The 20,398-nt window shown below is 42.7% G+C and overlaps 1 protein-coding gene across 1 annotated transcript; it reads right to left on the minus strand.

Moving 5' to 3' along the window:
* Positions 1–14,952: 14,952 nt before the first annotated feature.
* On the minus strand, positions 14,953–20,342 carry rpn1 (ribophorin I). Its single transcript, XM_008409603.3, has 10 exons — positions 19,975–20,342; positions 18,898–18,962; positions 17,918–18,224; positions 17,616–17,825; positions 17,208–17,400; positions 17,022–17,121; positions 16,776–16,914; positions 16,360–16,479; positions 15,948–16,193; positions 14,953–15,849 (listed from the first exon to the last, which is right to left on the minus strand). The coding sequence occupies exons 1-10, from the start codon at positions 20,212–20,214 to the stop codon at positions 15,667–15,669; spliced, it is 1,803 nt and encodes a 600-aa protein (XP_008407825.2). The 5' UTR covers positions 20,215–20,342; the 3' UTR covers positions 14,953–15,666.
* Between the last annotated feature and the right edge of the window lie 56 nt (positions 20,343–20,398).

The following is a 20,398-nucleotide window of genomic DNA, read 5'->3' on the forward strand; positions in this document are numbered from 1 at the left end:
CTTTGGGGTCAGGAGGTACTCTTACGAAATACCAAAAATGACGATTAGAGAGCTTATGGATATTAGAAATGCTGTAAAGTTGAAGAACAGGACAAACATGGTGGTTAATATGACAGCTGTTGATGTTGTCATTGTACCGTTTTTTGACCATCTTGGTAAAAATGCCTGTATGTTCAAACAAGAGTTGGGGTCATGACCTTCTTACATTTTTATTTTGCTTGAAATTTGGGGAATCACTGTGTCAGAGGACTTCCTGTTCTTACGTTTAATATAACATGTAGTTCCTATCTGCTTGTCTAAATCTTGAAATTTAGCCTACTGGTTGTACATTTTAAAATGGTAAAATATGAGAATGAAGTTGGAGTTTTTTCTCAAGAATGTTTCTGTGTCAAAGCAAGAACTTAGGTTTGTATACAGCTAGCAAACCTTGGCTTGTTTAGAATTGTCGCTAAACTAGCTAAACTAGCTAAACTAGCTGCAGCTTCTTAACAAGCTGAGCTGAAGTAATTATCTTGACATGATAGCTTTTGCTTTTGTTGTCAGGACTCCTTACAGTTACACTAATGTTTTACAACTTAATCTTAAACCACTTATCTGTTTCTTTTTAGGATGGGAGAACAAACCAGAGGAGAAAAATTAACAAAATAATTAGTAGAAATGTAGCAATTTGGAATTGTTGTTTTATAGTTTGACTAAATGTGTTGTTTTTTAAAAGACATTTAAAAAATTTACCCAAAAATATATCCAATTTAAATGTTTCCAGCATTATTAGTTTAATCCAGCAGTCTCTGTTTCATCAGTCTATGGTAACTTGCATTCCAGAATAGGGAGGAAAAAAAGGGTAAAATTAGGCAGGGGTGAGTATAAGAACATTCTTACCCTCATATCCTGTCCTGTAACTGAATGTATTTCATAGATTATCAGTTATCAGTCAGTCATCAGTAAAGTATTACTTACAGGAATTTAGTGTCTCTGAGTTTGGCTAATCGCTGAGCCTGTAGGATCTAATGGCTCGCCCCTGTTTGAGCCTGGATCCTGAGTGGCTGCTGATGCTGTTGGTCTTGCGGTTTTGCAGTGAAAGGACACTTTATATGGACACTGTAAGGTGTCACCGAGCCAAGTGGTCAGCCTGTGTTGTCTAGGCTGCGTTAAACACCGCAGGCCCAGGCTCAGGAGAGCGGCTGCCGCATGCCCATTGTTGTTTGTGTGTTTGCCAAATGGATTACTCTGCAGGATTTAGCTCTCTGTAATTCATACCTTCATTAATCCCATTTGTATATGCGCCCCAACAAAAGATGGGGGAGTGTGTCGGAGGTGAGGGTGTGGAGTGAGTGGAGGGGAGGGACACGCTGCTGCTTTCCGTTTCTCTCAAGGACACAGCATTATTGTTTTCACCCAAGGATGCTACCCTGTCCTACGCCTTTGCCGGAGGACACTTCCACCTCATAACGCCTCCTGCACGAGCGGCGGCGAGGGGGATTCCGAGGTGGCCGCGTCGCCGTGCGGCCGCAGTGGCTAATGAACAACAAGATTATCATTCCGATCCACGGCGTTATTAAATGGGATTGGCTTTATCTACCTGTTTGTTCCCATTGGGCACAGTCATCCATCATTATCCGGAGTGGAGGTGTGTGTGACTGCAGCGCCCAGCTCTGCATGGAGAGGTGTGTGTGTGTGTGTGTGTGTGTGTGTGTGTGTGTGTGTGCGCGTGTGTGTGTGTGTGTGTGTGTGTGTGTGTGTGTGTGTGTGTGTGTGTGTGTGTGTGTGTGTGTGTGTGTGTGTGTATCTTTATGTGAAGAGCCACAGTGGGGCTTGTGAAGATAAGCAGAGGCAGAGAGAAGAGAATGACACAAACCAGCTGAAGCATTATTGTCTCCTTTACTCACGGCTAATTAGATTGAGCCAGGGCGCTGGGGAGGGCTTTATAGACACAAGCACCCAGACACAAGACCATAAAACCGTTATGAGAGGGGGCCTGGATGCTGCTTGGAGGGCACCACTCCACTCCCTGATTTAAGAATGAGCAAAACAATAAACAACATTTTGGAGAAAGCAAAGGTCGTGGAGGGTGCAGAAAGGAAAGCGCAGAAAAGTTCTGCAACAATTTTTTGGCAAAACGTTCTAAACAATGCAGGCTGTTTCACTGGTCACTGGTGAAATCAGGGATGCCTCCAGAGAGTTTTCAAAAGGAGTGACTATATGGGGTTATATTATTATTATTATTATTATTATTATTATTATTATTATTATTATTATTATTATTATTATTATTATTATTATTATTATTATTATTATTATTATTATTATTATTATTATTATGCTGTTGCCATTTGGAGGTTATATGTAAAAAATACTCCGTTATAGTTAAGGATTTGCCTCCTTACAGACTCAATCTTTGATTTCCTACCTTAGAAAGCACAGACATGAAGCGCAGACATTTTTGCTTCTTGCAACAATCTGTATTTAATGAACAGAGAAAGCAATATATCTCCTCACCTTGTTTACTTCTAAATCTATACTCGTAAAAAATATTGTACTTATAAGATTGCATGGGTCAGGGCTGCAATGTGCCAATTTACAGTGGTGGCCTTTTGCGCCCCTCACCCCTCCCTTGGTGGCGCCATTGCATGTTGCTTGAATAATATACACAAATCAGCCATCAGGTATTTGAAAAGGGTATAACAAGGTGTCGGTCTTCGCGTGTGTGTGTGTGTGTGCGTGTGTGTGCTCCTTGCTCCATGCATGCCTGCGGAGACCCCCAGCCCGCCCCCTGCCTCGGCTCCACCATTGTACGGGTGTGATTGCTCTGTCTGCTGATGAAAGAGGACCGCCGCAGTCATTATGCGTTTCAAATGCGTGACAATTGAATACTTTTGTCGCCGCTAATACAATGCTGATGACACACTAACTGGACCATTTTCACGATCGAGGGGGTTTGTTCCAGGAGCGGAGCACCTTCTCCCTTCCCGCAGGCGACGCGGGGCGCACCGCATAAAAAAAAAAAAAATTTTTTAAAGCGCCGTTATTGGCCGCATGTGTGCTGCACGGTAATACAGCGAAATATTAGAAAGTGCGCACTCTAGCCAGGCGCGTCATTGTTGCGGTGAGCCGAGTTAGTAGTTGGGATATATTTACAATTTCAAGTGCATTTGTTTTTTTTGTTTTTTTTCTTGTTTTGTTGAATTGTACTGCTTGCACTTATTAAAAACGCCGAATTGCGAAGAAGACAAAAATGCAGCCCCTTCTTTCCCTTCATTGTATAAAATAAACAATCGATTTTAATGTAGTTGTCAGTAAGTGTTGGAATATTTGCGACAGTAAGTCTTGAGGGTACATTTATTTTTTTAAAATAAAAATAAAAAACATGCAACCTGCCAACCTAATTCATTACAGTTATTTGTTTCTCCTTTACAAATAATTCTCAACAAACTTTATCTTTAATTCTTATTATTATTATTATTATTATTATTATTATTATTATTATTATTATTATTATTATTATTATTATTATTAATATTATTATTTACTCCTTTTAATTGTTGAAAACGCAGCCTTGCGGTGTTAAAACACATCTCTTACCTTTTCCACAGAGAGAAAACGTGGGGCTGCTGTTTTGAAGTCACAGCGCGTCCAGTGAAAGCGGCTCCTTCTGGTTCACTCTCCAAAAATAATAACGCTGAATGTAAAAAAATATATATAATAATAATAATAATGATAAATCAAAAAACAGTGTCCACACCTGTCCGGTTGGTTCAGGGAATTTAATGAAGTTATCGGTCTCCGAACAGGCAGACTGTAAGATCCGCCGGGTGCTTCTGCCGCGCTGCGCTCTGACTCTCCCTCCTGTCTGTCTGCTCTGTCACAGCCTCTCTGTGCACAGAGCTGAAAACTTGTGTGGCTGGATGAGAGAGAGACTACGGGCACACAACCCGACGTAATGGCACGTCAGCCAGCCAGTGGCTTGTCTTCCGGGTCCCGGTTAAATACAGACACTGACAGCGGATGGTTATACCTGATCCATGAGAGGAGAGCCAACAGAGTCACATCGATTCACAATGAAGAATCGTTCTTTTTTCTTTTTTCTTTTTTTTTTCTGTACATGCGCACTAGTTGTCATCCTGTCTTTGACTTTAGATGAAAACGTGTGTTTAAAATGACGAATAAATGTACATGTATTGTTGAATTGGTGCCAAACTGTGTAAAATACACCGTCACGATGCCGCTGCACTGCTAAAACTGTTAGAATTTGATCTAATGAATCAATGCAACAATGTAAATCCAATTTATTACAGTCGTGTCACTAGTTTCAATTCTGTGTAGTTACTCAGATCATTTTTGCTTTCCCTGACTGATCTACGGTCAGGGCATGAAATGTTACTGAAACAGTGGTAAACTTTGAAAATCTGTTATAACAAGATGGCATTTAAATGACTGTTTTTCACAACCACAGCACATCTGGCTAAAGTTGCTTACTTGCATTCTTCCTCAAACGGAGAAATATCATTAACCGTAAGTCTTATGATGACTCTTAGCCTTTACCAAGTTGTTTTACTTTTTAAACAACAACATAAACATAACAGTCTCACCATTCTTTGCTGGATGCCTTACAACTCACTGAAGCCACGTCTTAAGTCAAATGCTAATTAAAATGTTCAGGATGGTTTTCTTATCAAAATAAGGAAGCCAATATTAGAATTTAACCTATTATTGAATATTAGGATTGAGTAAAATGCTGATAATTTTACTGACTAGTATTCATCACTCTCCAAAGCTCCTTTTTATAGTGTGTGACTATTGTTTGTACAAAGGCCTGTTAGAGACAATACCCCTTTAAAATCGCATTAAGCTAAAGGAAGCTACAAGGAAACCATAATGGCTGCACAACTATTACATGATGCGTAAATTATTTGGCACACTTTTAAAAATTGTTCTTATTGCAGCTGCAGAAATAGTTTATTTTAAAAAAAAAAAGATTGTCTCACCCAGCAGTCGTTCATTAGGCCCTCTAGCTAGTTATTGTTTACACTATAAAAACGTACTTCGGAGGTATTAAATATGAGGCAATTAACTTTTGTACATTTTTATAGCTCATATTAGTTTCCGATGCTTTTTAAAAAATAGTATATTATTGTTGAAAGCAAAGAATGTTGATTTATTTTGGTAAGAAACGGTACTTTTTGATTATAATTTAACTGGAGATGTTGGTTTTGTCAACTGGTTGTGTGTGGTGGCATCCATCTACTTTAAGGATATGTTTATATGGGTTGTATTAAGAACAAATATATATATCAAATTTGGTAAAAGTTGCAGAACCTTCATAAGCCTTGTGCTTGAGAAAGTTTGGGAAGTCTCTTTAGCTAAGCCACACTAGCTACCAGGTCTAGTTTCTTGCCCATGGGGAAGTCATTTGCTGTGGTTACAGTTTCAGCAACATTTTAGTTACAAATGAATTCACGTTTTATTTCGAACACGGGATTTCAATTAGGAACGTTTTGCTAACAATTTAATGTATTTCTCTTTTCTATGTTAAACTGGCATATTTCTACCCAGAAATATCAACCTAAATAAAAGACATGCTAATTATTGCACCGGCTCTGTAGGTTGAATTCTCATTGTTTGCTTTATTCGTGTATGTTTGATCTCATTTCTCAGTCTGACGGTCACCCAAATTGAGAGAACTCTGACAGCTCCCTGCGCCTTAATTAACTCACTGAGATTTGGCTATGTGTGGTTCAGCCTCTGCCTCCCCCACAAACCCCTCCGACCCACTTTGTTAAATGTGTTAAAGGAGAAAAATGCGCCCTGCTCCTTCCCTCCCTCCCACCTCACCCCTCTCCTTTTGGAGCTTTATGCCCCCCAACACAGAAGAAGAGCAGCAGCAAACTTTGTAAAACATGCAAAGCTCCTAAAATCTCCTGCACGCGACCTGGACTCGTGCGCGGCGCCGCAGCCAGGCAGGTGCAAGGGGCGCGAGGACCTCTGTTACTCGGGCCTCGTGCTCCCCAGAGTGCACACGCACACAAAAAGGAGACGATTAAAAAAAAGAAGAAAGAAAGGAAGAAAAGGAAAAAAAAAGTGGAATCACCGTGAAATGCTTAAAAGCAGCAGAGCGAAGATGTGACTTAGATTTTTGTTTAGCGTGAATATAACAAACATAATTCATCATCACAATCATAAAATTCACTTAACTTATAAAAGTTAAAAATGTGGGCTGGGTGTGATGTAGTTTATAGTTTATGGTGACCCGGGGGGAATCCGATTGAGTTCTTTCTTTCTTTCTTTCTTTCTTTCTTTCTTTCTTTCTTTCTTTCTTTCTTTCTTTCTTTCTTTCTTTCTTTCTTTCTTTCTTTCTTTCTTTCTTTCTTTCTCTTTCTTTTTCTTTCTTTTCTTCCTTCCTTCCCTGAATTCAACATGAATCTAATTATCCCGGAAGTAATAGTTAAGTTTAGCGTTGATGCCTCTAACATTACCACCTTAATTAGAATCTTATTAGATCAAAAATACAACTGTGGGCTCTTTGTGGTCTGACTTTTAGGCTGCAAATATCAATGACGTCTAGCTCAGATTAAATTTAAAATACATTTTTTGTGCAAAATTTTTACATCAGCAAAAACATTATTATTATTATTATTATTATTATTATTATTATTATTATTATTATTATTATTATTATTATTATTATTATTATTATTTAAGGATTAATTTGAGTGCTTCCCGTAGTGTGCATGCGCGCACGGTGTTTTATATATATATTATTTATATATATATATAGAGAGAGATTTTTTTTTTTTTTTTTTTTATGCACACAGCATTATGGATGCCGGGGCCCTTCTCCTTCTGATTATTACCAGGGGTAATATTTCATCGGCACCACGCAATCTTTGTTCTCCGTGAAGATAATAAATGGCCTAATCGTTATCAGCAAACTGCTGGGGGTGTCAGCGCCGACCGAGGCTGGAAGCAGGGTCCAAAGTGCTGCTGAATAAATTGGTGTTCCTTATCTCTCCCTCCCAGATTATCGCCGCCTTTTCAAACTCGCACAACAAATACATTCAATGCATCTAATGCATCATTTGGTGGAGGGGGCTGGCGGGGTTGGGGGGGAAGGAGAGATGCCGCAGGTTGATACAGACAGATAGGCGTGTAAGGAAAGAGACATATTTGCACGTTTTGTTTTTTTCCCCCTTTTTTTTTTTTTTACACCAATAGACTCTACTTGGCGTCACACGGGGAGCTTATTGGCCAGACGCACTTTGCACATCAATACAATATTAACCGCGCGTCACTATAATGCGAAGCCTATCTGCCTGATTGATCTTATTTAGGTTAGATGAAGTTCTTTGATTTCTTCAGGTCACCTTTTGGGATGCTTATTGTGTTGCTAGGCAATATATGACGACGCCTTGTTAATTTGGCCTGTAATGATTTATAAACTTTTCATTTATCCAACACCGAGGTGTGGCGGCGGGGGGGACAGATAACATGATAAGACCTAATTTCCTAGTTGATTCCTTACTAATAAACACATCTAATTATGATAGCACCACCTTCACCTCCACAACAGGACGGAGGCGTTATTAACAAGCACCATTGGTTTTTACCAGCCCTGTTATCTGCAGGCCAAATGAACCTGACTTTTTTTTTTTCTTTTTCTCTCTATTTCTTTCTCTCTATTTCTTTCTTTCTTTCTTTCTTTCTTTCTTTCTTTCTTTCTTTCTTTCTTTCTTTCTTTCTTTCTTTCTTTCTTGGTGTCTTTCTAGCAAACTGCAGTGGCATTTTGTGCCAATTTCAGCTCCCATTTCAATCATATCAGACCTTTTAAAAAATTATAATTGATGTCAGGTGAGTGAGTTTTCATTTTTTAAAGGAATAATGACAAAACCCCATTGACCTATGGGCGCTGCGAACCTTTTTCTTTGCTATTCTGAATTTAAAACTAAAGAAACAAAAATGAGGGGATAAAATAAGCATTTCCGGGTTTATAAGATGTGATTCAGCACATTTGAGCGAGACTTTTAGAAGGAAAAAAAGAAGGGGGGAAATAAAACACGAAAATATTTTTCCAAGAGAGACACACGCACACACACACACACACACACACACACACACACACACACACACACACACACACACACACACACACACACACACACACACACACACACACACACACGCTTCTCTTTTAATACCGCCGCATCTCCACCGGCTCCGGTGCTCTGATGGTCTCCTAGACAACCGAGATAACGGGCCTGCAGTTTTCCATATCGGTCCCGGAGTCTATTATAGCTCGGGATTAGCTCTCTTTCCGAAAAGGTCATACGCAAAGTCACCAAACCTGCTCTTTCCCTCCGCCATATGGGGCCCCCGGTGTCAGGGCGCATTCATAAGCATGCCTGTGCCATTTTCATTTCATGCCATTAGACTAATAGCCCCGAAAACATTTCCCCGCTTTCACACAAAGTCGTGCACGTAGAAATGAGGAGGCTGCAAAGCTCGGAAAGGTAGGAACCTTTGGGATTGAAGCTGCGAGACTCGAGTTTCAGGGGGAAGGGAATGCGCTGTTATGTAGCGACCCCTGGCGAGAAAGACATGAACTTCAGCAGCGGGGCTCGGTCAGGAGAGGTTACTACGTGAATGAACTGACTGACTCGTTTTTCGAGATATGGTACGTAGAAAAATATTTGTACACAAACCTTTTGTTGGGACTCGATATGGTGGACCAACACAAGTAGTAATCCTGCAGTGAAAGGAAAGGGATTCATAATTTTCGAAGTATTTTATGAATACATTTCTGAAAAGTTTGCTGAGTTGACTATACATTGTAGATTACAGCTGCCACCAACTTTGCACATCAGAATTCTGAAATGCTTGTTCAGTCTTCATTTCACATCAGCTCCAGCTGGACCGTTTGGATGGAAATTATCTGTGATATTTGAATTCAAAGTCTTGTCAGATTTTGAATTGTATTTAAGTCTGGACTTTGACTAGGTCATTCTAAGATGTTGACGTGCTTCGATCTAAACTGGAGAATTGTAGCTTTGGCGTTATGTTTGGATTTGTTGTCTTGCTGAAAGGTGAACCTCCACTCTGTTTTCAAGCCGTTTGCATCTCCATCCGCCCTGCTGAACAGAAAACCTGCTGCATCTGCCGCCATCATGTGTGAGATGGTGTTTTCAGGGTGTGGTGCTGCTTTAACCTTTATTCACGTTTAAATGAAGACCAACAACATTTGTCTCATCTGACAGGACGGCCGTCTGCCAGATGTTTTCTGTGGCCCACTGCAAACAGGACTTCTGACTTCTTTGAACAGCAGCGTTCTCTTCCCTCCACTTTCCCATAAAGGCCAGATTTCTGGAGTGCACAACCTTTAAAGATAGTTCAGGAACATTTTACTAAAGTGTGACTTCTGTGAATTCTTAAGGATTTTTTTCCTTTACACCGTTTGAACTCTGTGCTTTAAGGACAGTCATACTCTGATTATTCTCAGAGATTATTAATAAAGCTGTCTCCACATGTCCCCATACAACTGCCATTGGTACTTCCTCAATTTCACTGTTCTTCATCTTTTTTAAAGTTTTTTTTTTTGGCTATAGTGGCCTTTATTGGAAAGTGCTAAGACAGGAAAGTGGTAAAAAAGAGAGAGAGTGTAGACATGCGGCAAAGGTCACCAGGCCAGGAGTCGAACCTTCAACGACCGTGGAGAGGAATAAAGCCTCCTTATGTGGGTTGTGCTTAACCACCACAGCACCCCCCAATGTTTGCCATATTTTTTGCTGATCAACCAGGTTCCATAACTGTTTCATCCATCGTGCCATGAGACTGCTAAACTCCCACTAATCTTTTTTTATTGTATATAGTTATATTTACTTTTATCATTTGCATGTGAAATGTCGTATGTATTGTTCATATTATGGAATAAATAAGAGATCATCATTTTGGCACAGATGGTAGTAGCACTGCTGCCTTGCAGCAAAAAGGTCCAGGGTTTGAATCCCAATCTTTCTGCAGAGTTTGCATTGTCACCAGGTACTCCCACTTTCTCCCACAGTCCAAAAACATAACTGTTAGATTATATGGCCTCTCTAAATTGTCCTTGTGGGTGTAGTTTGCCTCTCATCAAATTACCCTGAAGATAGGCAACACCTGCGAGGATTAGCGGGTATTGACAACGGATGGATAGAATAAGACTAGCTATAAAGGCTACTGTTTTTCCTCAGCTAGAAAAGGCAGTTTTGTAAAAAAAAACACTTTTGTGTTGATAGCTGATTTCACTTTTCTGATTCTGTCTTACCACTCGGATTCACATTACCTGGTTCTATTCACAGATTCAGGTCTTTCTATTGCTGACTTGCTCTGCTTCTATTCCTACCCAAACTTTCTCTGTTTGTTTTATTCTCCCTTGGAATGTAATTTTTTTCTTGTCTTCTTTTGCTTGTTTAACCCTCCAGACTGCAGATGTAAAAATTGCCAATGGGAGATTTGAGTTTTTCACCTTGATTTCTTCCTGCTTAATAATAAATGTGAGTGGATATCTCCAATGAACTCTGTAACAAAGAAACTGGATGAAGAGGGAGGGGGAGAGGGGGTCAGGAGCGGCGCACAGCTGGAATGTTCCAGCTGGGATTCCCGGTGGCTGGACAGGAAGTTTGAGGAGTCCTGACAGGAAGTGTGTTCTCATGGAGCGCCAGCTTCGGGTGGAGGGAGAAAGGGAGAGATGTTTCCTGTTCACCCCCACCTACCCACCCAGATATGTTCAGAAGCCTCTCTAAGCGTGACCCAATCTTTAATCCATGCTTGTTTTACTTCACATCCAACAAGACCATGGCACTGTTCTGCATGCGGCAGGATTGCAAATGTATCTCATCAAGGAATGCTATCAGTGGACGGTGGTTAGCCAACAGAGTAAATCATGCACAGGGGGTAGGATTTTGTCACAGGATGCAGATGTCACCACATGAAGTGAAACTTCCTGCCCATCAAAGTAGTCAGTGCCTGTTTAATGGACTCACCATCTGCAGCCCGCAACAGAAAGTGGCTACAGCTTCATAGAAATACGCCCAGAAAGTCTAAGAAGGAGAGATGGTGGAGGGAAAGAGGAAAAGGCAAGTGAAGAGGGGAGTGGGGGGTATTGTAGGCAGAGATGTGATGGAGCGATATGTGGATTGCAGGAGGAAAAATCTCTTTGTCTCTCCTGAGCTGAGTGGACAATCAAAGTTTCCTATCAGCTCTGGAGTAGGGGAAATTGGCTGCCCTGGAAAGGAGAGGGCCACTCTCACAGCCAATGGGAAGTGGCCCTGTCACTCTAATCAGGTCCGATAGAGAAAGTAGGAAGCGAGCATGGGCGTGTGTCTGTTTTAACACAGAGCAGCCTTGTTTCACTCCGTCTTCACATGATCCAGGATGATACAAAGTCTGGCGTGGCGTTAGAGACCTTCATCTGTGGTTTATCCTCCGCGCCGAGGGACCGTGTGCGAGCCACTCGGCGCATGTTTGGCAAAACGCGCTCTGAGAGGCATGACCATCAATGCTTTGATGGGGCTCCATGTGGCAGAGATCAGTGGGCCTTAGTGGGAGCTGTGGACAGTTTCACACAAGGGCAGCTAGGGGAGAGGATTACTGTCTCATCAATACAAATCCATACAGAGAGAGTGGTTGACATCAGTATGCACACTGACAGAGACAAGAGGCTTTGAGGGGAAAGTGCATGGCGCAGTAACATCCGCACAGGAGGAATACGTCCGTAGACTTGGGCTTGGTTCACCCAAGCCTTACTTTTGACCCCCCACCCATTCATGTCCCTACCTACTCCGTGCCAGACAAGAATGTGTCTCTCTACACCCACAAACCCAATCCTCCGTTTGAAGTTCCATCTCCATCTCCGCGCTCACCGGGGCCATCCTCTCCCCTTCCTCTCTCCTGTCAGACCGTCTCGTCTGTCAGCCCCTGCTCCTCCCCTCCTCCTGCAGCTGCGCCGAGGGTCACAGACGCCTTCATTGTCCTCCTCTTCCTCGCCCTCGCGCTTCTGCACCCGGCCGCATCACACCTGCCACCTGCACAAGCCTGCCGAGCCGCGGAGGCTTTCATCCACTCCTCACCCTCGCCCTTCAGAGCCTCTCATCCCCCTCGTCCCGGCACCCTGTCACTGAGGAATGGCCGGTTGCAGAAGGCCGCGGTGGGTTCGGGGCACACAGGGCCGCCGTTGTGATGGTGTGCACTTTGAGCGTAGCCAGAGGGAATCAGTGCAGGTGAGGAAGGTTTTTGTGTGTGTGTGTGTGTGTGTGTTCAGATTGAACTCGTATTTCTTCTTTTTTTTCATGACATGCGTTCATGGCAGAGGAGTAGGATTGGGGGAATTGAATGAATTTATATAGTGAAGAATGCAGACCTGAGAGTGGGCGCATAATAACATGCTGACAGTCAGGGTGGTGGCTCTGTCTCAGTGATTTATGAGAGTGTGCTGTGAAGGGTCTTCTAAGCAGGATATTGTTCCCTGACTGGTGACTTCTGCCTCTCTCTTTGTGTGTGTCGGTGTGTGATTGTGTGTGTCTACCATAGAGCAAGAAAGATTAAGAGGAAGAGCATCGCAGGTGAGCCCCGAATGTAATCAATCACCACCGCGTCACTGGGCCCAGAAGTTGTACGGCACACACTCACCTGATGTCTAGTTTAAACCCTGTCCATATTTCCTTTTTCATTTTGCATATTCATGATTTTTGGAAGATAAAAGCCAAAACACAGGCTGCATCAACACCATGTTTCAGGAAAGGAAGATAATAATCAAGCCCGTGCCTGAGGGGGATCATGAGCAGCTCAACCACATGGCCCAAACCAGTCCCAAACACGCCCTGCACAAACCCCAGCATCCACCTCAGACTCGCACACACGCTCGGTTGGCCACATCAGGATACAGTGCTGCACACGAATTCCGGTTTAAACTGTATTCTGCTCAGTTTACAGCAACAGATAAACCGCAGTGCTTGTGCGACCGGTAATCATATCCTGGGCTAAGAACTGAAAGGACTGCAAGGCCTCCAGTCAGCCACAACATGCCAGTGGCCTGTCAGGGATGCAGGGAGCCATCTGAGGTGGCTTCAGCAAAGTAGCACAACCCCGAAATACCCCCCGACATTCAGCTGGGTCTCTTTATGGTGCAGGTGCTTTTCATTTTCCATTTTTATTAACCCCCATTAACTCTGATGTCCTTAAATATGACCTAGTGAGTATTTGCCTTCATATGTTACCTGATTGTTCACTCCCTTTACTCTCAGTATAAATGTAGAGATTTATCAGTGAACATTAGCGAACAAACAGCATCATGAACACCAAGGAACACAGGAGACATGTCAGGGAGAAGGTTGAGGGAATGTATCAAGCAGAATTATGTTACAAAACAATATCCCAAGATTTAAACAGCTTTTCTATCCGTCAGTTGTCTAGGGTCACAAAGAAGCTGGTACCCATCTCCAGTGGTCACTGGGTAGGAGGTTGGGTACACCCTAGACCAGTCGCCAGTCCATCACAGACTACACAGGACAAACAACATGGGACAGTCATGTTCCGGGCAAAAAGAGCCCAGGCTGGTATCAAAGCCAGGACCTTAAGGAAACAGTGCTACCCACTGAGCCACCATGCAGCTACTTTCTGTTGGTTTGTCTTATAGAATTGCATTAGAATGAATTAGTTTGTGGTTGTAATATGACAATAGAGCTTTTAAGGCTATGCATACTTATAAGATTGCTTCCATCTTCCCCACAGTCCATTCTTCAAAAAACAGGCCTAACAAAAGCAGCTGGTTTAGAATAAAAATGTTGAAGTCCAGGATTCTGGCACATTTACGTGTACGCAATCATTTCTTTTAGCATTATGTTAAAAAAAAATCCCATTCACCAAAAGGAAAAACACACAACCCAACAAACATATAACACTGGAGTTACCTGGTTAGTGGTTGGCTTGTTTCTAGCCATGTACTATTCTGCTCTATTACAGATTCTTTGAAGTTGTTTTATGTTCATTTTAGATGTTTTGACTTTGGTCGATCTCAGTCCATTTTCATTTTGCATCTCATTTAACTTGTTTTTTTTGTGTGTGTGTATTTTCTTTTGGTTGTTTCACATTTGTCTTGGTTAAATTACTTCAGACGGGTCCGTTTCTATTGTTTTTTTGCAGGGCTTTTTAGTACCGTTATGCATCATGGTGGTCTTGTTACAGTATAAATGGTCCGCCTACTCATGGGGCACCATTTCCATGTCTGCAACCTTTAAGGAAGTTGGAGACATGGAATGTAAATGTGGCGAGTTGTCATTCTCTCTCTGACCTGAACTTTCTTAATAAATTGACCGATCCATTTGACATTTGATTATGTCATGCTAGAGTAGAGCAGATGTGATCCAAACAGCTTGTGAAAGTAGAAGTCATCTCTGACTCAGAGAAAGCTCCACTCAAGTCCAAAGACACAAACAAAAATGCCATTGTGTGACCTTTTACCACCACTAAGCGTCTGTGTTGACGGACATTGTCTGTGGTTTCTCACCGCCGTGTTTTGAGAATGATTATTGTACGGCACACACAATGCGTGAGCGCCATCATTGTGAGAGAAGCCGGGCTGTTATTATGGAGCAGGAAATGACCTGTCGGGACCCCGGTGACCTTGGAGGGAAAGCTTTGACCTTCAGCTGACCCTCTTTGCACTTGTTCTCACCCCAGACTTTTTTACCAAAGTATTTGGTGGGGTTGGAGTTAGAAAGTTGCAGGGACTTCACCATGAGAGCCAGAAGTCGCCACGAAAATGTGGATTCATCTTTTCTGAAGCTGTTAAAGAAAAAAAAAATGAAACTGACATTTTTAAAGACGGTTTTTAGCTTTTCAAAAAGGTGGTTCTTTGCACCAGTATGCCCTCTTGTGGTGAATGAAGGGTACTGCGTTTCTAGAAAGAATAAAAAAAGCAGACAAAGATGAGTTTCTCCAAACTTTATTTCCAAATTTAACCGAGATCCATATCAATGCCCCCTTCCCAAAACAAAAGCTTCCATGTCTCGTCTTCCACACAATCTAATCTCCTTTAGTCTTTAATCTCAGAGTCAAAAAAAAAAAAAAAAAAAGTAAATCATACAAAATGTAGAAAATATGAGTCGGGAACATCAAAAACAAGCGCTGGCCTTGATGCAGATTCAGAGCTTCAAATTTTAAAACATCAGTCCGGGGGCAAAAAACTGCAGCTGAGGTCAGCATAGAACAAAAAGCATCCTCTTCAACAACGCTTACAATCTTTAGTTTCAGAATACAGTATGAGTGAGTAAAGATGTGAGGCCATTTCAAAAACCTTAAACCATGCAATGCTTCAGAGGGAATGACCAGAACAGGAAATCTGAGGCAAGTGAAACAGAGATTAAGGGCTAGCTCAAAAAAAAAAAAAAAAAAAAAAAAAGGATCAGAAACAAACATTGTTATGTAGCTGCTCCGAACCCAAGCAAACAGTGAACCACAAGTTTATCACCAGGCACAGAGGTACATGTCCAGATAAACTCATCACTTGCATAAAATGAGATGTTGATAGTCCATGTCTGGATGCAATGACGGTAAAAAAAAAAAAACGTGTAAAACGTGTCACATTTCATGTCATTTTCATACCAATACTTGATGAAAGCAGCATGTTGGTGGGTGTGAAGCTTAGAGGGCGTCGAGCAGGCTGTCGACGCGGCTGATGAGCTCTTGTCTCCTGCCGGTCAGACTCTTCTCGCTCTCAATGTAAGTCTCCTTCTTGACCTTACCACCCACCAGCCGCTCCGCCTCCGAGCAGGAGCGGCACACCAGCTCCTTCACCTGGCCGTCCAGCTTCTGAATCTCTCCGACCTGATAAAAAAAAGAAAAAGAAAAAAAAAAGAACACAGTCTGGTGAGCGACGCGGTGGTTTGACGGTCTTCCCAATTGTCAACAGCCGGCCCGCGCACCTTCTCGGCCAGGTCGGAGCCCTCCGTCTTGAGGCGGGCCTGCAGCGAGCTGATTTCGCTGGTCAGGGTGCGGTGGTCGGCCTCCAGGGTCTTGCGGCCGCTGTTGAGCGCGCCCGTGTCGCGGGACTGTTTGTAGCGGTTCACCACCTCGTCCATGTGGCGGTACAGACCCAGACGCCTGTTGACCAGAGTGAGCACCTGCTCCGTGATGGAGGCCACCTTCATCCGCACCTCGGCTGCTGGATCCTGAACAAAGGACAGACACCGCTGGAATGATGGGGCTTTTTATTCAGCTGGTAGGAACGCCAAGGCACCATATGGCGATGCCTCGAGTCTTCAGAAGAGTAAAATGAACGAAGCGAACGAAGAAATTACACAAACATAACTCGTAATGGCATTCGGTCTTTTATACCTTTGTGATGGCGAAGTCCAGCCGAACGTAGATGATCACAGTGAAGAAGAGTATGTAGAAGGCCCCGACCACCAACAGAGGCTCCTGCAGCATCAGGATTTTGTTGAAGGTATAATGAACCTGCAGATGATAAGAGGGAACGGCGAGTTAATCAGACTGGTGGATAACCATGTTTTTGAAAGTGAATAATTACACGTTCAAAAGGGTAAGGTTAGGATTAGGGTACAACCACTCACATCTTAGTCTAGTTTTGTTAAACACTACAGCTACTTTAACATTCCTTTATCTCAGGGTTGTTACATGCATCAAGTCAAGGTGCAGCTAAAGATGGTAGGTTTTCGTCTACAACAGAAAAAAATGAAAACAACTAATGCTTCATAACTAGATCACTAAATCAGTTGTGTCCATCATCTTACCACAAAGTCCTGAATATGCTGCTCCACCAGGTTGTTCTTAGTTGCTACCAACACCGGTCTGCCGAACGTGTCCAGGTACGTGTAGTGCAGCTGGTTTGGCATGCGGTCGATTTTGTAAGGTGTGTCCACGTGGATGTTTCTGATTGGTACAAAAGAGAAAAAAAAACCATATTAACGTCGGCCAAAGTTTCATTTTCATATCATCGACCTACCGGACAGATTTGACTGGGGGTGGGGGGGACCTACTTTGCGCCTTCTGGCAGTATGATCTTCACAGTCATGTAGTCGATGACCTGGTCATCATAGACATGGTCAACTAGTCTCATTTTCAGTGCATACTGGTCGCCTAGAATGGAAAATAATGCAAATAAATAAATAAAGTTAGCATCTCAGTTTTATGCAGTACAGCGACCAAGTATTTCCAGAACTCACCGAGGGTGTAGAGATATTCGTAGCTGGGCAGATTGTAGCCTATGATGTAGTGAGTCTTCCAGCCTCCAAACAGGGGGAACCGCGGTCTGACCTCCACTTCCACAGAGTCATCCAGTACCTGCAGGTGGGAGGTGGAGATGTTGCCAATCTCGTCCCGGTAGTAGACGTCTTGAGCCGAGGCAGGAAGGATGGTCTGTGTGGGAGAAAAGACGGGAGTCACCGTATGTCATCAGCAAACCAGAGAAAACAAGAGAAACAGAGAATTGGATCAGATGGTTTTCAATCTAAGAAATAATAATCACCAGACCAGAACTACATTGTTTTGACTTTATGTCTAGTAGAAAGGCCTGAGCTTTTCACATGTTGATGTTTGAAGGATTTTCTTTGCTTGCATGTTGGCATTTATACCTTGAAGGACTTGACGGAGGAGATGCCGCTGTCCGATTGACGCTGGTAGTCGTAACGCGAGAAAGGGCCCTTCAAAATGGCCCCTGTGTGCCTCAGATCGATGGTTTCCTCAACGGCGATGTTCCCCCAGTGAGACACCTCAATGGTGCGAGTGATGCTGGTGATGGTGAGGAAGGGTGTGTTGTTTTCATAATGGATCTTCAACGCATCCTGACGGGTTGAGAAAACAAAAACCAAACCTAAGTCGCCGGCATTGCTGGCACCTTTTTAGGCGAGCTGACCAAACGTGGGCGGAGCCATACCTCGCTGAATGGAGCGACGTCGCGGAACGGTCCGTACTCGATGATCTCGTCGGTCTTGCTGGGGTTGCCCAGCTTGGTGTAGCTCTCCACCGTCTTCGAGGCCAGACGGACGCGGGTGCTCTGGCTGCGGGTGGGATACGGGGAGTACAGATAGTGGTTGCCCTGGAAAACCACCAGCTGACGCTCGGCCTGCGTGATCTGTGTAGGGAACGGCTTCAGGACGTGGCTAAACATCATCTCGGTCTTCACTTTCAGCTGAGCACCGGCAGCCAGAGTGGAGGGCAGCAGCACTTTGTAGAACTCCCCTCTGACACGGGACAGAAGAAGAAAAATTTGGATTAGTTACCAGACAGAAGCTTGCTTTCAGTCATCATGAATTTCAATCTTTTTTTTCTTTTTTTTTTTTACTGATGTGGAAGTTTGAATTTACTGTGAATTTTCTCCAATCTGCAGATAGGTAAAGTTACACACACAGGCTCAAATATATTGATGCAACCCCCACTAAAAAAATTCTTTAAAATATCTATAACCAAGCTGCACCTCAAAAACGTGCATTTTGCACCCATCAAACATTTGGAACCATTTTAACAGCATCTTACGGACCAATTTGACCTTTTTCTAAAACAAAAAGCTCATTGAAATTTGTTGTTTCCTTCCATAATCCACATATTTTCATTAAGCTTGAGGTTGGGGCCAGTGAACAACCGAAATGCCTTCTGGAGAAGAGCTTTATACTCAACCTAAAAAGAAAAAAAAACTGTTGTTTGGTCAAAATGACAGGAGCGATGTTTAGAGGAGTCAAGGTAAGGTTTTCATATTTAAAAACACTGTCAAGCATAGTGATAGGAACATCTGATTCTGTTTTTATTCAAAATATTTGAAATTAATAATCCATTCTTTTTGATTAGGAGTGTGTGTAAACAGTTGACATGGTATTTTAATTACAACGGAAAACAATGGATTTCAGGAGATCAAATTACCTTTGTCCCTGGATTGATGTCTGTTGAAGTTCGAGTGTGCCATCCTCCTCTTCATCGCCCTTCACCTGTAATAAAATTTAAGATACAAAACGTGAGAGAACGTCCAGCTTGATGTCACGGTGTCCAGTCAGAAAACAGCCTTGCAACTAAGCCTGTCAAAATAAACAATCAATTAATCGCATGATTAACTAAATCAAGATCAATAAATTCCATATTCATGATTTATTGTTTTTCCTCTTTCTGCCAAAAACTGGATGACAAAGATCTTCAGTCTGCTTCAGTGCTTTGGTCTCAACTGTTTGCAGAGACTTTATAATTCATTTCTGTTTCTGTTGTTTTGCTTATATATTTTGGATAGTAAAATGTCTTAGAGCTCCGGTGTTAAATGTTTATTTAAAATTCATTGATTTTTGATAATTTGGTCTTGCATTATTATACCATTACCATTAAATTACTTGAAAATGGTCTCAAAATAACAGTATTATCGTTCACCGCAATAACTTCTGGCGCAATATATCGTCCATCAAAATTAGTTATTGTGACAGTCATCCACAGGAAAAGGCATGGGAAAAGGGCAGTGCGGAGTCACACACGGAAGTGACCTGCCCAGCGTATACGTGTCATTCAGCCACTGACAGAGCGCGGAGCCCTGCGGAAGTTAGAGGGTATCTGCTAGCATTGTTAGCCTCTTCAGCTTCCATTGATTCTCTTGGGGTTTAGTTATCACACCACAGCGTGTGAACTGATGTAAATGTCATGCATTTATTAATACACAACTGTTAACATTTGCAACCACTCGCCATTTATGGTGAACTGACTTCCTAGCTTGCAGAATAATAACCAAACAGGGTCGTCTTTTTTGCTTTGCTTTCATGCCTACTATAAAAAAACACACTTCCATGATATGAGCGCATACTTGTGTAGTTGAAACCTAAATAATAAAACGGTTGCGACCTGCTTTTTGTGGCGTTTTTTGATGCCAGTGATCTGCGCTTACAAAAGATCACAAGCTAACGCTAGCTAGCAGGTGACATGATGCGGTGTCGGTACTGTTTCTTTAACAAACGCTGGACTCACCGAAGCTCCAATATATGCCATGTGAGGTGCCAGGTCTGCATCTACGGCCAATATAAAGCTCTGGACGGAGGACTGCCCATGGTTGGACAGCACAATCTCCGCGGTGATCTTAGCCAGATGAGTGCTCAGGTCCACCGTCCTCTTCACATCCTCATTCACCAAACCGTCCGCTGAAACCTCCGAGCTCAAAGCGGCCACAAACAGCAAGCACACAGCGACGAACGCCAACCTTCGTGTCATTGTTAATGGGGAAATAAGAACTAAAATGCTGAAGCTGGAGTAGAGGGTTTGCAGTGGAAAACGGAGCGCAGCTGAAAAAAGGCCGCCGCGCCGTTCTCTACATCAGAAAGGATGACGCTTCATTCAGTCGAACGTGATGGCGTCACTGCGCACTCAACGGCGTGCTGGGAGTTAAGAGTAAATA

The sequence above is a fragment of the Poecilia reticulata genome, chromosome 5, assembly GCF_904066995.2.
Source record: "Poecilia reticulata chromosome 5, P_reticulata-male-v2, whole genome shotgun sequence".
Taxonomy (NCBI): domain Eukaryota; kingdom Metazoa; phylum Chordata; class Actinopteri; order Cyprinodontiformes; family Poeciliidae; genus Poecilia; species Poecilia reticulata.

What these genes read in the sequence shown, in the direction of transcription:
- rpn1 (XM_008409603.3), bottom strand. Translation starts at nt 20,214, where the DNA reads ATGACACGAAGGTTGGCGTTCGTCGCTGTGTGCTTGCTGTTTGTGGCC. An exon ending in TGGCATATATTGGAGCTTCG is followed by an intron (nt 18,963 to 19,974) that starts GTGAGTCCAGCG and finishes ATTTTATTACAG; the next exon opens with GTGAAGGGCGATGAAGAGGA. An exon ending in ATACTGCCAGAAGGCGCAAA is followed by an intron (nt 16,915 to 17,021) that starts GTAGGTCCCCCC and finishes TGTACCAATCAG; the next exon opens with AAACATCCACGTGGACACAC.